The sequence below is a fragment of the Solanum dulcamara genome, chromosome 11 (genome assembly GCF_947179165.1).
Source record: "Solanum dulcamara chromosome 11, daSolDulc1.2, whole genome shotgun sequence".
NCBI lineage: Eukaryota > Viridiplantae > Streptophyta > Magnoliopsida > Solanales > Solanaceae > Solanum > Solanum dulcamara.
The window spans coordinates 24,838,712-24,856,338 of NC_077247.1; the positions used below are offsets into that span (position 1 = coordinate 24,838,712).

Genomic DNA, 17,627 nt, shown 5'->3' on the forward strand with positions numbered 1-17,627 from the left:
CATTAAGACAATAATAATTTACTACTTTACCCCTAAATAAATATTAAATATTAATATCAATATCTTATTGATTGCTACCTTTTTTGTTTAGCCTTCAATTCACATTATTGTCGTAGTTCTTTTATTTATGTTACACTCGTAGAGTTCTTTTCATGTTAATCACTATTGTTTCTATTTTATAAGCATTCCGTAAAGTTATATTATTGCCTTGTCGTGCCAAATTGTTGGAGAAGTCATATTTATTTTATGAGCATTTTATTATTGATTAAATCGAAAATCAAACCATTAAGGACCAAAACCGATAAACTGAAAACCGATAAAAAAATATCATATTGGTTTGTTATTGGTTTAACATATTTCAAAACTGAAAACTGATAAACTGAACCAATAATACATAAAATCGAACCGAACTGACCGATACAAACCCCAACTTTTGGGACCCAATGGATGAAATGAATCCATTTGTGAATTCCCACATAACTTGAAAATTAACCCTAAAATCAAGGTCTAGCAATGGAGACTTGAACTTGCCCTTGAAACCTTAGCTTTTCTTCCATGAGCTTGAGAGAGAATTGGAGAAGATGAGTTTGAAAGACTTTGAGAATTTGAGTGAATGAGAGGGAATAGGTTAGTCTTTTATGGTAAAAATAGTTATAGGGTCAGTTATAGGTCCAAAATGATGTAGTGTAGGGGTTAAAATAATGGAAAGGTCCTAAATACTATTCACTTAAATTTATCGGAGGAGACCTATGGGTTGTAGGTCCTTCGATGATCTGTCAAAAAGGATTCAAAGAACCCATGCTCAAAAATCCGGAGGTACTGGAATTTCACCCAAATCCTACGACCTATGTCGTACGGGTCGTAGGTAGTCCTACGAGTCATAGAACTCATCCGTAGAAGTCATGCATCAAAACAGTAGCTATTGTAATTGCATTTTTCCTTAGACTTCCACCTAAAGGTCGTATAAAGCTTTATGGATCGTCAAAAGGTCTCATCCTGCCAACTTCTGAAATTCTCAAAAATCAAGTCTCTGAACCTCACTCTACGGGTCATCCTATGGCCCGTAAAACTTCCTACGGTCCATATGACCCTCTCATAGAACCTTACCTTAGCTATTAAAATTGTAAATCCACAGAAAATATTCCTACAGGCCCCACCTATGGGTTGTAGTAACTCCTACGATTCATAGATGACCCTCGTAGGTCAACTCCTGAAGTTTTGACCCTTGAAGTTCCAAAATTTTCCAAGTGTCCAGGCTCCTTCTACGACTGCCTCCTACGATCCGTAGGTCCTTGTATGGGTCATAGATAGGCTCGTGCAAACTGGCACCAGTAACATTTTTGCAACCTTTACTTTCCTTTTCGACTTTCAGCTTTCGGGGTATTCTAATTTCTGATCCTTGGAAACATTCATTCTCGAATGGGACTCAAGCTAGCATGAATAAAGTAGAGAAATAGATCTATTAACCTAATATGAATGCATCGACACATTAAAAATGTATAAACCAAGAAGTAACCAACCACAAGCTAAAACATAACTTTAAAACTGATTTCATGGACATGCATGCATACAAAAATACGAGAATGATTGAAATGCATGAATTCCAAGGGGTTAACATGAGGAAGCTTAGAGACCGTTTGTATTGGCTTATAAGTTGCTGATAAACTATTTTCATCTTTTTGATTTTTGGTTGGCCAACTTAAAATCATTTTGTGCTTAAAAGCAGCTTATAAGCCAAAAAAATATAAGTTGGGGTACATAAGCTACTTTCAGCTTATAAGCTATTTAAAATAAGTTAAGCCAAACAGACACTAAGTACCTCAAGATGAAACGGAGGGAAAGAGATGAGTATAACAAGACATCATATAGGGTTTGTCCTTGATACGCCCAAACTTATACTCCAATTAAGAAGTATAAAGTGGTCGATGTCAAATATAGAATGCAACTAGGTTGGGGTCGAACCCACAATAAATGCATAGGAAATAAGTCTACTAGCAATTATGTTCAGTTGTAGTCACTATTCCCCGAAAGTAAAAATGCACAAAGTAAACTTGGGGTTTTAGTTGTTTGATTAGTAACAATTAGCAATGTTCTCAGTAACAAAGTAAAACAGACTTAAGGTTTAAACAGTAATGAGAGGGTAACTAGGACTATGTTCCCCGTGACATGTAACTCAATAGTCTTCTCGTATTGGTGATATCGTTTTAATGTGTCGCATGAAAAATATAGAAAGTTATGTACATCTAAACACCTTTCAGTCCTATTAAATGAATTTCATTCTTTACCTTTTGGTCTCCAAATGTGTATCTAACTAACCCTTGTTTTAGACATCAGAAAACTATCCCCTCCCGGGCTCAAGTTCTTAGACGAAACTTTGTAACTTCGATTCTTCGTTGTAGTTTTCTTTTCCTAATCACTACCTTATCCTGAGCAAGTAATGAATATAGGTGAGTTTTAACGCATGCACTCATTAAAAGGAAAATAAGATGAAGAAAACTATAATGCATGTTAAACAATGGACAAAAATCAATTATACATTTCCCTACTTAGTTATTTCGTCATGGTTCCCACAACCCTAGTTATAGGGTTTAACTACTCATATTCATAGGTAAATCATCAAGAATTTATGTAGAATTCATAAAACAATACTTACGTTTATGTAAAAGTAAACCTTGAATCACAAGAATGATGACCGAATCAAGAAGCCAAAATATTGTATTAATGTTGATCCTCAAAAAGTTGTTCGAAATATGCTTCTCACGTTTGTTCAAAGCTCTCAAAACTGTAAAATTGCGTACCCCTTATAATAAAATTAGTTTGACTATTTATAGAATACAAAACCAAATCCTAATCCAACTAGGAAAATATAAGTCGGCACATGTTCACATTGGCTTTTCACGAGCCGTGATGCAGTTCACTGTCTGTGGAGTTTTGTCGTGGTTATTGACTTGGCTTCAATTGCTTCTTGCTTCACCACTTTATGGCCAACTTTCACGGTCCATTTAGAACACCATGATCCATCCAGGTCATCATGAAATTCTCCTTGAATTTTTCTTGTATCTTCTTAGTGCTTTCTTTACAGGCAACATATAAGACCCATGGTACCTTGCACGTTCTGTGGTCAGGCTCGTGGGAATGTCCTTGGCCATCTCCTGGATCCTTCTCAGCTCCCAATTCACGCACACGTTTCATAGCATTTACACTCTTCCACATTCCTTGAAGAGTGTCGGGGAAATTCACTCGGGCAAAACATTTTAGCAACATCACAACACTCTCCTAACGGCTATCTTCCACGGGGTGTGCAATGGTTCACGACCCATGGAGACCCTCTGAACCCACAACTATAGTAAATCTTCAGTAAAAAATCATATTTTTGCTCGATCTGTGCACAACTTGCTTTTTCTGCAAAATAAACATAAACGCGCATCATATTTACAAATACATGCTTAAAATCCACCCTAATTCACCTTTTTGAGTCGAAAGTGTCATAAATACGCGACATATAAACACGATCAACTTAGAAACATTGTTTGTCCTCAAGAAATGAGACAAAACAAAACAACATGACACATAAATAAAAATGACTATCAGAACATGTACAACAACCCAAACACAAAACACACAACCCTTTCTTATCACCAACCCAGCTATGCAATGCACAAAATATTCTAACAAACTCACAAGAATTGATTTATGACATCATACTACTCATAGTGCCCTCACCACAAAGAAGTCTCTCACACGATATATAAAAGTAAAATAAAGACTAAACATGCTCTTAAATGAAGTTCAATCAATGCATACGTACAGACCATAGGCTTGCCCTTATTTTCTACACTTTGACTTTTGAATAACTCTTTTAGGATCACATTAGGACTTTTTTTGTTTGTAACATAGTCTAGGGCTTGAGTAGGATACATTTAGGATGAAAGTGAATATTTTTCCCCTCTACGATGCTACTTTGACTTAGCTACACCTTTTTCTCAACTCCAAACTTGTGTTATCCCCTTTTTCCTTCTTTAGTTATGCCTGGGTACGATTTCCGCTCTTTTTCTTTCTTTTTCTAAGTGTTTTTCTCATTGCAGTTGATTTGTCTATTACTTTACACTTATTCTTTTATTTTCCTAGCAGCCACAACCCAATTCTTTTCATTTTTCTTCCATTACAAAGTTCTTTTCATACCCCAACTTTTTTGCTTTTGTCTATACTAGCCCCCCCTTAACTTAGGATTTTAGACTGAGTTGAGGCACACATTGTCCTAGGAGTGACCAAGACCAAGATAAATGTCTATTGTTAGACATAGAAGGTGAATTGTGTTATTTCGAAGAAAATGTCTTTTTCAGGCTCAAACTTTTGCTTCAAAGGGTACAATTTCATTTGGTTGGTCATTTTTGAGTTAAGTGACTTATTTTCAATAATGTCCTATGATCCTATCCTAATCAAGCTATTCAATCAGTTCATTGAGACTAACCAGGAAAGTTCTATCTTACAAATGCATTGTTCGAACTAGAGAATTTAGCTCACACATACATGGCACATATCTTACACTATTCAGCACCAATCAACATAGTCATGTTCTAGCTAACTTTTGATTGACAAGTCAATAAGTACAATGTCATATAAAGATCCTAACAAGTCAATTTTCATACTTTAGATTCAATCACATGGCATTTCAAATTTTTTAATTGGGGGTAATTCTTTTTCATTTCAAAGCATTCATTTTCACAGGCTATTACATACTTGTATAAATTCTTGTATTTACAACAAAACACCTTAAACATGCTTATCTACTACATATTACGCTTGAGAGAAAACATGGCAAGAGAAACTCCAAGTGGCCAGGATGCCCCACCCATGTCAAAAAACTGTGCATTGTTCCGAATGCATGTCAAAAGACTAAAAAGTAAATACAAGGGAGGGAATCATATCTATGATGCCCTATGCGTCAATTTGTGGGTGGAATCTGTGGTGGTAGGTGTGCTTAATAATGTGGGCTCACCCGGAGGGTCATCGCCCATAGTAGGAGTGGGTGTGTTGGGAGGCACCTCACTAGTAGTAGTCTATGGTACCGTAATCTCAGCGGTCTATGTCGGAGCAACTTGACTAGCCAACACTCTAACCCTCACGGCCTCAACTTGCTTCCGCTCTTGCTCCGCTAGCTATATGGATTCCCTTTTTAAATCTCACACTCCTTTCTAGAGTTTCTTATTCTTAGCCCTCCTAGCCTTGTCTGCATCTTGGGAGAATTGTCCCTATCTCGACATTTATTAACCTTGCCCTTTTTATTGAGCTTGGGTGCTGAAATGGTTCCCCACACCTCATCTAATCGAATGGGCTAATGAGGGCCAACAAAAAGCTGCATCAAAGCATCAGTAGCTATAGGAGGTGCAATCGTGGTAGACTTCTCTTGTAGCATAGTTAAGCCACGACATAAGGCTGCCAACCGTGTCAATATGGAATTGATCTCTACAAAACTCAGGCTATCCATCTGCTCTGTATGCGACCCTGTAGGATAGTAATCTTCAGCTTGAAGTCTATACAAATCTAGCCGGCGGCCTGCTGCACTTGAGTCTGGACTATCTATCGAAAATGCTCAATAATCTAGTCTAGTAACACCCTAGTATGATACTGATTAACTATCATATGTAAGAGAAACTCATATGGCACGGTCACCATTGTTCCAGTACCTAATCTTATCGGAGGAGGCTAGCTCTCTCCCTCGGGCAGCTCAGAAGCCTCGCTCGTAGATGGGGCTGGAGATACCCCTTCTAAGGATAGAAAAGTCTGTGGTAGACTCGACGTGATAGTCACTGGGACAACTGATCGAGATGTATTAACCTTATAGAGAGGATTCTCGACATCTTTTATCAATGAAATATTCATAGACTTGGTGATTGTGGTGCGCTTATCTTCGAACCAGAAAATAGGAACTCCAACTTGTACTTATAATCTCCGAATCAAGCAAAGGAAAGGTAGCCTGACTTTTCCATTAAGGTCCATAATACAAGCCACCAAAGATGCCTGGGATAGGAGAAGGGGTATTATCATTAGTTGTCATTCTTAACCGAGCACGAACCACGATGCACAAGAAGTTTACCGCGAAGGTAAGGGATGCCTTTGTAATCAACTATTTTGGGTTCATCATCCAAGCTGCCTTGGCACCCTCGATAGCAATAAGCTATCTATCTATCTTAAAATATTAGCCTGGGAGGTAGGGTCCTCCATCGTTTCCTCATCTGTGACCAAATGATGCTCGTGTTTGTACATCCCCATTAGATGTGGCACATACTCAAGGACCATGAAGGAACTGAGGGATAGTGGATTCAAAAATATATACTCAAACACCTGTCATCTGGATTTCCTTCAAATGGGGTGGCTTCAAAGACAAGCCATTCTTCTTCTTTCGAGAGTACTAGACGATGATGGAATTTAGTAGGGTGGCAGCTGTCATGGCCCGATTTCTCAAGTCATGATGGCGCCTACTATGATCCACCAGTAGGCAAATCAACTCATATCCCAGAATTGTAAGTAATGGGATGTCAGGGTGGAAGACCAACTAATCAATCTAAACCAGTAAAGCAACCATAGGAGCATAAAATGAACGAGTGCAGGCAACTATATATATATATATATATACAACAAAAGGATCCCTCCCTGAACCTGTAAGTCATATGTACCGAGCTGCTAATAAAAGAGTACAAGTCCCAAAAGTGGACCACGAAAACAGAGCTATCTCAAATAGAAAAATAGAGGCAAAATATATGTACAGAATGAGAGGGGTAAATCCAGAACACAATGTGCTCACCCTCGCCTCCAATTACGACCGCAGCTGGCTCGAATCAATGTCGATAGCTACTACTTGGACCTGCATCACGAAAATTAATGCAGAGTATTATATGAGTACCAAAACAACAGGTACCAATAAAAATCATAGGCCGACTGAGCAAGATAAGCAAAAGTAAACTGAAATACGAGTAAAAGATCATAACTAAAGACAAGATAAGAAGTAAATGTGGGTATGTACACGAGCGTACTAGCAAAACAAAGAGAAATAATCTAAATAACTCCGTCGAGCTCCCATACACCCAACGGGTGCTCTATTGAAATCCTTTTGGTTTCGTTTATTTTCTTTTAGCTATCCTTGCATCTGTCGGGCTTATGGGAGTCCGTGTAGGTGGTTACTCTTTATTTATGTGCAATATCACCCTTTCCAAACTCTAACACCTTAACCCATAGCTGAGAGTAGATGAAGACTTAAATCAAAAATTCATTAGGGAATCAGGAATTTAACCACTTGCAAGATGGATCGCGGACTGTAACTGGGTAACTGTAGCTAATGAATCGACATGAGTAGGCTAGATCATATACTTTAACCGGGTAATTATAGGAAAAGGTCGAGCATGGGTAAGCTAGACCGCATGCTTTAACCGGGTATCTGTAGCTAAGAATCCTGGACATAGGTAAGCTGGACCATAGACTTTAACCGGTTTTCTGTATCTAAGGAGCCGAACATAAGTAAGCTGGACCACAGACTTTGATTGGGTATCTATAGCTAAGGGATCATACCAAATTAAAATCAATAATGAATCGTGCGTCATGAGGAGTACCCCCAAACTGAGTGTCATCAATGCATCGCTCCAGCCTGTACCAAATATAACCCAAATCACTGAGAAAACATCTAAAAATCAAGAACCGAGCGATAAAGAAATGATAAGAGAATATGGCATTATATAGGTAAGGTAACAAGCTATGTTACTGCCTAGCTAAGGCTCAGACTATCAGACTTAAGTCTGCTATATCAGTCTACAGGGTGCTAACCGCCTGAAATGACGTCGGAGAAGTTCTAAGGCCCAATGACACCAAAATCGTGCAAGTCTAAGGCAACACTAGTCTAAGCCTAGAATAAGACCAAACATGCTTCCCAACGTATAACCACAAGCACAATATTCATCATAGGATAGGAACAACCACAGAGTCATACTTAAACAGTCCAACAATTACCCAAAATAATTCCTAGGGCATGGATTCTTGGAATTTAGCCTTCTCGATACCTAAACCCCTCCAAACTCATGCAAATCAATAAACAATTGCTTAAACATGCTCAGTCTCATGAGGGGAAAATAGTAGCCTATCTATAAGTTGACCACGCACGCTTCAACTCATAAAACTGAAGCTTTTCCCTTTCGGGTGGCCTCCAAATGCTGCCACGCTATCAACTATAGAATCACAATGTTAATAAGGTCATTATGACAATAAAATTATCAAATTCAGAGACAGATCAATTTTGGGGTCTAAAATAGGAAATGTGGGACTCACATCCAAAATTCCAACCCCAAATAAGTTCTAAACATTTCCACAAGCTCACAAATCAATTTGATAGCTAGTACGGGGTTGGGAAACTACGCAAAATGAGTATGCAATGAAAATTCACGAAATTCAAACTAAAAGATGAAAATGGCAGCTTCTTTACACGACTATTTCTCACAAATGATAACCCCCATGACCCAAACCAAACATAACATGATGATCCTTAAAACCCCCCCACAATCTAGCCTAAAAAATCACTAAAACAACAACAACAACAATAACAATAACAACAAACTCAGTATAATCCCACCATGTGGGTCTGGGGAGGGTAGAGTGTACGCAGACCTAACCCCTACCTTGAAAGGTAGGGCAGCTGTTTCCGAAAGACCCTCGGCTCAAGAGAGGAAAACAAGACAAAAGGTCAGATAGTAAAAAAAATGGGGTTAAATTGACCAAGTTACAATTCTCCAAAGTTCAACAAATCATCACTTTGAAAATAACTAAACTAGTGGCTAATTATGAATTTTTACCTTACACAAATCTTCCTCTCATATTTCTAAGCTCACCACTAGATTCCCCACGAAAGTATCTTGAATTTGGACCTCTGAATTACCTAAATTGAGCTTAAAATGGAGGAAATATCGATGTTTAAAGTTTGAAGAATGAGCTGAAAATCGTCCTTGGTCTTTATTAAAAGACTAGGACATTGGCCTTCACGAACACGACTATAGTGCTCTGCGAAGATGGAGGTCAAGAAACTTGACCTTCGTGAACGCAGCCATAGGCCCACGATCATGGAGGCAAAAGACTTAAGCCTTCGTGAGCGTGGTCAAGGCTCCGCGAATTCAGAGACCAACTTCATGGACCTCCGCGAATGCGGCCATGTCTCCACAATTAGAGAGAACAAACTCATGGACCTCCTGAATGCTGCCAAGGGCCCGTGATCGTGGATAGTACTTTGTGCTGCACTAGATATCAGCTAGAAGTTGAGTTTTCACTAAGTTCAAATACTCCAACGGGATGCTTGGAATTCATCTGGAATCCCATGCACACAAATGATATATGCTACCCCATCAAATTTGATATTTCGGAATCAATGGTGCAGTTGAAATTTCTATACGAGGTCATTACGACTGAAAGTGGGTCCCACATCCAAGGGACATTTTGAGTCAAATTCCACAATGGACCTCAAGATTAGATCGAAAGCCTCAGAAAGCGAACGAAGGGTCGTTCTAGACCAAAATAGATATTTAGGAACTAACCATGCTGTCAGAATTTTTATTCGAGCACATTTTCTAAGATGGTTGACCAAAGTCAATCGTGAGTTAAATTTCAAAGGAAAAAGCGCTAAATGGTTTTAAACTCATAACGATTGCCTCGGTACTCATGCCGACCATGCCACTAGCATAATTTGGCCACTCTAGAGCTGATGGAACCATCTGAATTCCATTCTGAGGTTGTTTTCCTGAGGTTAGGGTCGAAGTGAACTTTTTAAGTTATAAAAGATCCAAAATAGGGAGACGGGTCAAAAACCCAAACGAATGACCAAACGATCAAACAGTCAGTGCCAGCAAGTCATAAATGATGTGGAGTCGCTATAAGAATGTTATAAACAATATAATGAATGTTTAAGTTCAAAAATAAACTGGAGGGTCATTACAGCAGCATAGGCAAAATATAATTCGTATGTGAGCTACTCATCGTAGTACTCATGTGGTCTACTTATTTAGTTAAACTGGTGGCTATCAAATAAGGCTTTGATCTCGAGCATTGATGATAAGTTGTCGGTGGTAACCCGAATCTTTGGAACTATGGCCCTTATGCTAAGACTGCTAGACTGTTTGGATAGGTTGTTATCACAGATTTGTTGGGCTCCTGGTATAGTCCATCTTATTCGTAGGAAATTAATAAGAGCTATTCCAATGATTGGATCAGATTCCCGAGCGGCTGCATGCCTCTTAATATTATCTCCGCTCTCAACTTCTTCTTCGCCACTGCCAGAACCACTAGCCTCATTTTCGGACTGTTTATCCTCACTATTTTGCTTATTTGTGTACTCGCCATCTTTTCTTCAGACTAGGACTGCCTGGTTCAACCTCACCAACAACTGTAGCTCTAGTAGTACGTGGTGAGTGAGGGGAGACAATCGTAGTACATTGTACTTTAAACCCATTAGATGCCTTATTTCCTGACTTATGATCCAAATTTTCAGCTGATTCCTCAGAAGGTGAGTTGTGTAGTCGTGACTGAGGAGTCATGTGCTTGGGTCCCATGGTACTTGGAAAGGAGACAAAAGAGTTAGAAGTTACCAAACAAATATGATGAATTTTTATGGGTACTCAAATATGTCGATGTCCTTTAAGAATGATGTCGCTTAATCTATCATAGGGCAATCACACGAAAAAGCAGAATTAAAACTAATTATTTTTGGGATTTTTAGTTTCCTAGTGTTTTTGAACTTTTGTCCACTTTTTCTGCACGAGCACTCATCACGAGCTGTTAAGAGCTACACGACCCATAGATGGTATCGTGAAAGGGGTTCCAGTGAGAGGCTTTATAGAATAGGTTGGAAAATATCCTAAGTGTGGATCACGATTCACCTCACGGTCCTGAAGAGGTTCACAAACCTTGAAGCTTCCTGTGACACCTCACTTAGAAAGATTTCCTTATGTTCCTATCTTGAGGGAAATGAGAATTTACCATGGACCGTTAAGTGCAATATGGCCCGTGGAAGGGCCTTCTTCCCCATGCATAACAGTTCAACAATGGTGTTTCCATCCCATGCTTTCAACAAGGGTTTAATTCCATAGTTTCAATCATATTAAGCACACACTAAATGAACCAACAACAAATCTTTGACAAAATTTTCATGCCTACAATTTTAATTACATTAACCACACACTAAAAGAACTCAGCCCCAACAACAAATCTGTACAATATTTTCATGCCTTAATTCACAACAACATAGTGTATTTATTGTTAACTTCAAATTTGACTGAAATAAAGAATCCCATACACACAATTTAAGCACTATATGAGTGATTAAAATCAAAGATACCGCTAATGACTTACAAACACAAACTAGACCAACACCCAATTTTCATTAATAAATAGTGAGTTCAATGGGATACATACTTTCATTGTTCAAATTGACTGAATTAGGCTTGGAGACTGATGCATAAGGAATCTTGACATTCACAGCACACTTGAATTACTTCACGAAGGGGCAATCAATAGATCGGAGGAAAATTTGCAAGTTTGGAATCGACGAGGGAGTTTTTTAGTATTGGGGATTTTGAAATAACCCGTATTTGGGTGACATTTCGGTAAAAACTCATTCACAAATTTGGGATATTTAGAATGGGTTAAAATAAGGTTGGGTCTAATTTTTGGTTAGCCGATCTATTTTCACGATTCATGATTATGCCCGTGAAAAGCACCACATACCATGGTCTCTTTCGTTGTATTTTCCTTGGAGAAAAAGTTTAAGAGCTTACCTGAGGTTTCACAAAATGCTTAACGGTCTGTGAAGATTTTTACGGGCCGTAAACCCAACTGTGAACCTGAAACTTTTCTATTCCTGTTGCCTTTATGCTCATATACCATGGGCCATGGTGCACTACATACTCCTTGTAGTGGACTGTGGTGAGGTCTCTTGGTTTTGCTCCTAAGGTTTTATCCTTTGTTGGTTCCCTACACTCACAAAACACATCGTGACACTATAAAAACTTTAAAACAAAATTTTGCCTATCTATTACAAGTACAATCCTTGGGTTGCCTCCCAAGCAGCGCTGATTTAACATCATAGCACGATGTGGGTCACTTCACTACTCAAAATTCATCAAGCTTCCTAATGGATTGCCTTCCATGAAGCACCTGATTCAACATTGCGGCATGGCATGGGTTCCTTAAGTACCCAGACTTCATCAAGTTGTAGCTTTTCAACTATCTTTGCTTCTTCCTTTATTCCCAAGTACAGCTTCACACACTACCATTCACTTTGAACGTGTGCCCATCCCGCATTTCGATTTCAATTGCACCATGTGGAAATACATGTGCTATATTGATAGGGCAATACTATTTGGATTTCAGCTTTTTGGGAAATAGTGAGACTAAAATTCAACAGCAACACCAAGTAACTCTTGCTTCTCAATACGCCGATCATGATATACCTTCATTCTTTCTTTGAACAAAGCATCTCTCTCTTATTCCCTCAAATGGAACTCATCCAACTTGTTGATCTCCTATAGCCTTATATTGGCAGCTTTGCTTCAACTCAGATTCAGGTTCTTTAGTGCCCACAACGCCTTGTGCTCAAACTCAATAAGCAAATGACATGCCTTTCGTAACACTAACTGATGTAGAGATATTCCAATAGTTGTTTTGAAAGTTGTTTGATATGACCATTATGCATTATCAAGTTTTCTTGCCCAGTCAGTTCTCTTTGCATTCAAAGACTTAGCCAATATCTCCTTGATTTCTCTGTTTGACACTTCAACTTGCCCGATTGACTTAGGGTGATATGGGGTAGCCACTTTGCAATTTTTCACAATGTATTTGGCCAATAGTGTCTGGAAGATCTTGTTGTAAAAATAGGACCCCCATTACTAATGCTTGCTCTTGGAGTGCCAAACTGGGTAACTAAAATATATTTCTTCCCATATGAACTCATGAATGGTCCCATGAAGTCGAGGCCCAGATATCAGAAAGCTCAACCTCCAAGATTAGAGTCATAGGTAATTCTTGGAGCCTTGATATAGAACCTTGCCTTTGGCATTTGTTGTAACTCGTCGCAAGATCATATGCATCTTTATAGATGGTGGGCCAATAATATCTATATTAAAGCACCTTTTTTCTCTTCGGGTTCCACTATGATGTCCATCTACTGGAGAAGAGTGACACACCTCAATAATACTCTGCATCTCAGCTTGTGTCATACACCACCTCAATGTCAGGTCCTCAACATCATATCACTAACCAAATTGTTGGAAAAGTCATCTTACCGAGGAATGAGGTCAAGAGTAGCGACTAATACCTGCTCATTTGGGAATGAGTCATTAATCTCAAGATCGTCCCCATCTCTTTTCTTTGCTTCTAACATCGACAAGTGGTTTGCTACCTAATTTTCACAACCCTTTCTGTCCTTGAGTTCAAAGTCAAACTCTTGTAGCAAGAGAACCCATCTAATCAACCTTGACTTTGCATGCCATCAAGTACCTCATAGTTGTATAGTCAGTGCGCACTATCACTTTTGTACCTAGAAGGTATGCTCTAAATTTCTCAAAGGCATAAACAACTACTAGCAACTCCTGCTCAATAATAGTGTAGTTCTTCTCGACTGCATTCAATGCCTTGCTTGTATAGTATTCTGTAGCACAACCCCCAAAGTGACACCATGGACATCACACATGATCTCAAATAATACATATCAGTCTAGAGCAACAATCACTTGATCTGAAATCAGTTTCTCTTTCAGGCACTGGAGCACTTCCATACATGCCTCATCAAAATAGAACTTCACCTCATTCTCCAGCAACTTGCACAAGGGATGTGCAATTTTAGAGAAATTCTTGATGAATCTCCTATAGAAGCCTGTTTGTCCCTAGAAACTTTGAATACCCTTCATAAAGATAAGAGGAGAAAGCTTCTCAATAACCTCAATCTTTGTTTTGTCCATCTCCAGACCTTTCTCAGAAATCTTCTATCCCAACACTATACCTTCTTTGACTATGAAGTGGCACTTTCCCAGTTAAGAACTAGGTTTTCCTTTTAATATCTCTGCAATGCCCTATTAAGATTGAACAAACAGTCATCGAAAGTATCACCTACCATAGAAAAGTCATACAAGTATACCTATAGAATATCCTCCACTAAATCTTAAAAGATCGACATCATACACCTGAAGAGTGTAGAGGGCGCATTACATAATCCAAAAGGCATGTGCTTGAAAGAAAATAAGCCCTATTAACATGTAAAAGTGGTTTTCTCTTGATACTCTAGCGTTATATAAATCTGATTATAGCCGGAGTATCCATCTAGGAAGCAATACCAACCTCTACCTACCAACTTGTCTAACATCTGGTCCATGCAAGATATTGGGAAATGTTCTTTCAAGGTCCATTTATTGAGTTTATTATAGTCCATGCAGACTCACCACCTTGTGACAGACCAAAGTGGAACTAACTCATTCTTGTTAATAGCAACAACTATCATAATTCTCTTTTTGGGCACACACTTTACAGGACCGACCCAACTACTTTCTAAAATTAGATAAACAACACTTGCATCAAGCCACTTGATAATATCCTTCTTCATTACCTTTTGCACATGTGGGTTCAGTCTCCGCTGGTGCTAAATTCTAGGAATGCAATCCCCCTCTAACTAAATTTTTTGAGTGCAAATGCTAGGGGGTATTCCAATAATGTCTGCAATGGTCCAACTAATTGCTTTCTTATCTCTTTAGGACCTTGACAAGTTCCTTAACCTACTCTTCATTCAGATTTGCAGCAACAATGACTGTCAAAGAGTTATTCTAACCCAAAAATACATACCTCATATGACATATCAACTCTTTCAGTTAAGTATAGTCGACAACTCCTTAGTGGATGGTTTGGCAGGAGGAGTTGGTCTATTCTTGAGATTAAGATCTATCTTTTTAGAAGCACAATAGTGTGATCCCAGGCCCTCAAAGCATTTACAATCTCATCATACTTCTCTATGAAAAACCCTTAAAATTCATAATCATGGCAGCCAAAGTCTCAATAGTGAACCTTTCCTTAATAGATACCTCAATATCTGCTTCATCATATTTATCAATCACGAATATCACGGTTATGCCTATAGGCTGATTCATTGATTTGGACATATTGAATTTGAATTCCTCATTATTTAGCCTGAAGGTGAGCTTGCCATTTTTCGTATCTACCAAAGCTCTACCTGTGGCAAAAAAATAGCCTTCCCAATATTATGGGAACTTCAAAGTCCACCTCACAGTCTAAGATGACAAAATCAGTTGGGAATATGAATATGTCAACTCTCACCAGCATATCACATAGAATTCCCATAGTTTTCTTTACTGATCGGTCAGCTATGAACAACCTTATTATAGTCAATTTGGGTGCTTTCAAGCCCAACTGTCTATAGCTCGCAAGTGGCATGAGTTTGATAGTATCTCCCAATTCGCACAAAACCCTTGTAAAGTTGAATGCACCAATAGTGCACATAACGGTAAATGTGTCTGGATCCTCCTTCTTTTCAGCCAACGACCTTATAGCAATAACAATACAATGGTGTGGGTTATTGGCCAGCTTAAAAGTGACTTTTCTCTTCTTAGTAACCAGGTCCTACATGAATTTTGCATAGCCCGATATTTTCTCTAACGCCTATATCAATGTGTTCACAGATAGTTCTTTTAGAATAATAATGAATTTCAAGAATTTTCCATCCTCAACTTTCTTCTTTAATCTATATAGGAATGGAGGAGGCGGTTTGCGAATCAATGGAAATGGTTGTACTACCTCCACATCAACTTGCTGTGTGCCTTTTGATTTGTCCATCAGCTTTGGCTTCACTACCACCTCCCCATCCTCATCATTATCATCTACCATAATATCTTCATTAGTACCACTCTATGCCTGCTCATCAATGTTGGATGCAACATCCTTTTCCTACTCAATACTTGCAGGTTTTGGTCCCTGAATTATCTTACCAATTCTAGTTGTCATGGCCATATATTTCCCATCTTTCTTTGGGTTTTGTACAGTGTCACTAGGAAGTATGCCATTCTTCCTCTGATTCAGTTCCTCTGATAATTGTCCTATTAGAAGCTCTAACTATTTAATATCAGTAGAGTGTGAATCTACCAATTGAACCATGTTGGACATATCACCTTTCAGATCTTTGACACCCTCAACAGTCGAATCTACCTTAAGTAGAACCTTGGCTAGCATATATTCTATTCTTGAATTCCAGAACCATTCCCAGCTCGATCTCTATTCCTAGAAGGCACATACATACCGCTTCGGTTTTTCTTGAAGTCATATTTTTTTTGCTACTTCCTTTGATCACGGTTTCCATCCCGATCATAGTAGCCATCCTTCTCAAAGTTCTGACCTTGATTTTTTGAAGTTGTAATTTTGGAAACCCCTTGGTTGTTCAAATATTTAGCTTCCTCATCAAAATCTATATATTTCTCATTGTACCTATTTGCACTCCCAACTGCATTTACTTTCACAGCACCTCTGAATAATAAATGCTTGGTCAACAAATTTATTTGGGTTTTTATGTGATCCATGTCCTGATCTCACTTTTTTTCTCCTTTTATGCTCAGTCGACATCTCGAATGTATAACCCATGACTCCTATCAATAAATATCTTGTGTTCCAAGACCTTCTAGTCTTTGAAACCTGGTCAAAGATAAACGATACCTCCGTGAAAGTTTTAGACATGAATGATCAACCACAAGCTTGATCAACTACCGAATTAGTCATAAAGTTGCATGATTTGTAGAATAACTCCATCAAGTGCTTGTCTGTCAGATTATGATTTAGGCACTATTTCAACTTCTTACCGAATCTCAATCATGAGTCATAAAGTTTTTCATGAGGGAGCTGTTTGTGTGCATTGACCTCATCTTTGATTTGCAACTTTTTTGAAGGTGGGAAGAATCATCCCAGAAATGCTTCCTTCAGTTCTCTCTAGTTAGTGATCAAATCATGCGGGATATTATTTAGCCATTTGATATCCTCCCCAGATAGAGACAATGGAAATAGTCGCAGATGAATCACTATTTTTCTAAACTTCAGGGATGTCAAAAGATTTTCATATTGCACTGAAGTTCATCAAGTGCAGATGCGCATTATCTCCTACTGTTCCTTTAAATAGTTTTTTCTAGTTTAAGAGTGGCAGCATGGTGCTAGTAATGATGAAATTTATGCCTGGTGGCAGTGGAGGAAGAACTATATCCCCAGTGGATCCAATTCTATCCATATCTAGATCATCATCCTCCGGAGCAAATTCAATGGGCCGCTGTTTAACTCTATCTGTTGGAACTGGTGGAACATATTATGGTTCATCTTCTATATCTTCGTGATCATTCTCAGATTATCATTGTTACCATTGTTGGCTTCATCCTGAGCCTCCTCAAGTTCTCTCAATCTTTACACCTTTTGCTCTCTACATTTAGTTGTCGAATAGATTTCTTTAGCTTAGGATTGTAAAGGAGCAGTAGTTCACCCATACTTCAGGTATTGGGCATGCAAAAAACTACACCCTACACAAAAAAAAAGAAACAAAAATAAAATTAGGAAATAAGACTACAA

The 17,627-nt window shown here is 38.5% G+C and overlaps 1 protein-coding gene across 1 annotated transcript in view; it reads left to right on the forward strand.

Annotated features, from left to right (window-relative positions):
• Window positions 1-17,398, forward strand: part of LOC129872458 (uncharacterized) — a 43,905-nt gene extending 26,507 nt beyond the window's left edge. The window contains exons 4-5 of the mRNA XM_055947444.1: window positions 16,964-17,006; window positions 17,201-17,398. Coding sequence (XP_055803419.1) covers window positions 16,964-17,006; window positions 17,201-17,398 — 241 coding nt within the window. The remainder of the gene's footprint in view (window positions 1-16,963; window positions 17,007-17,200) is intronic.
• Window positions 17,399-17,627: the final 229 nt, after the last annotated feature.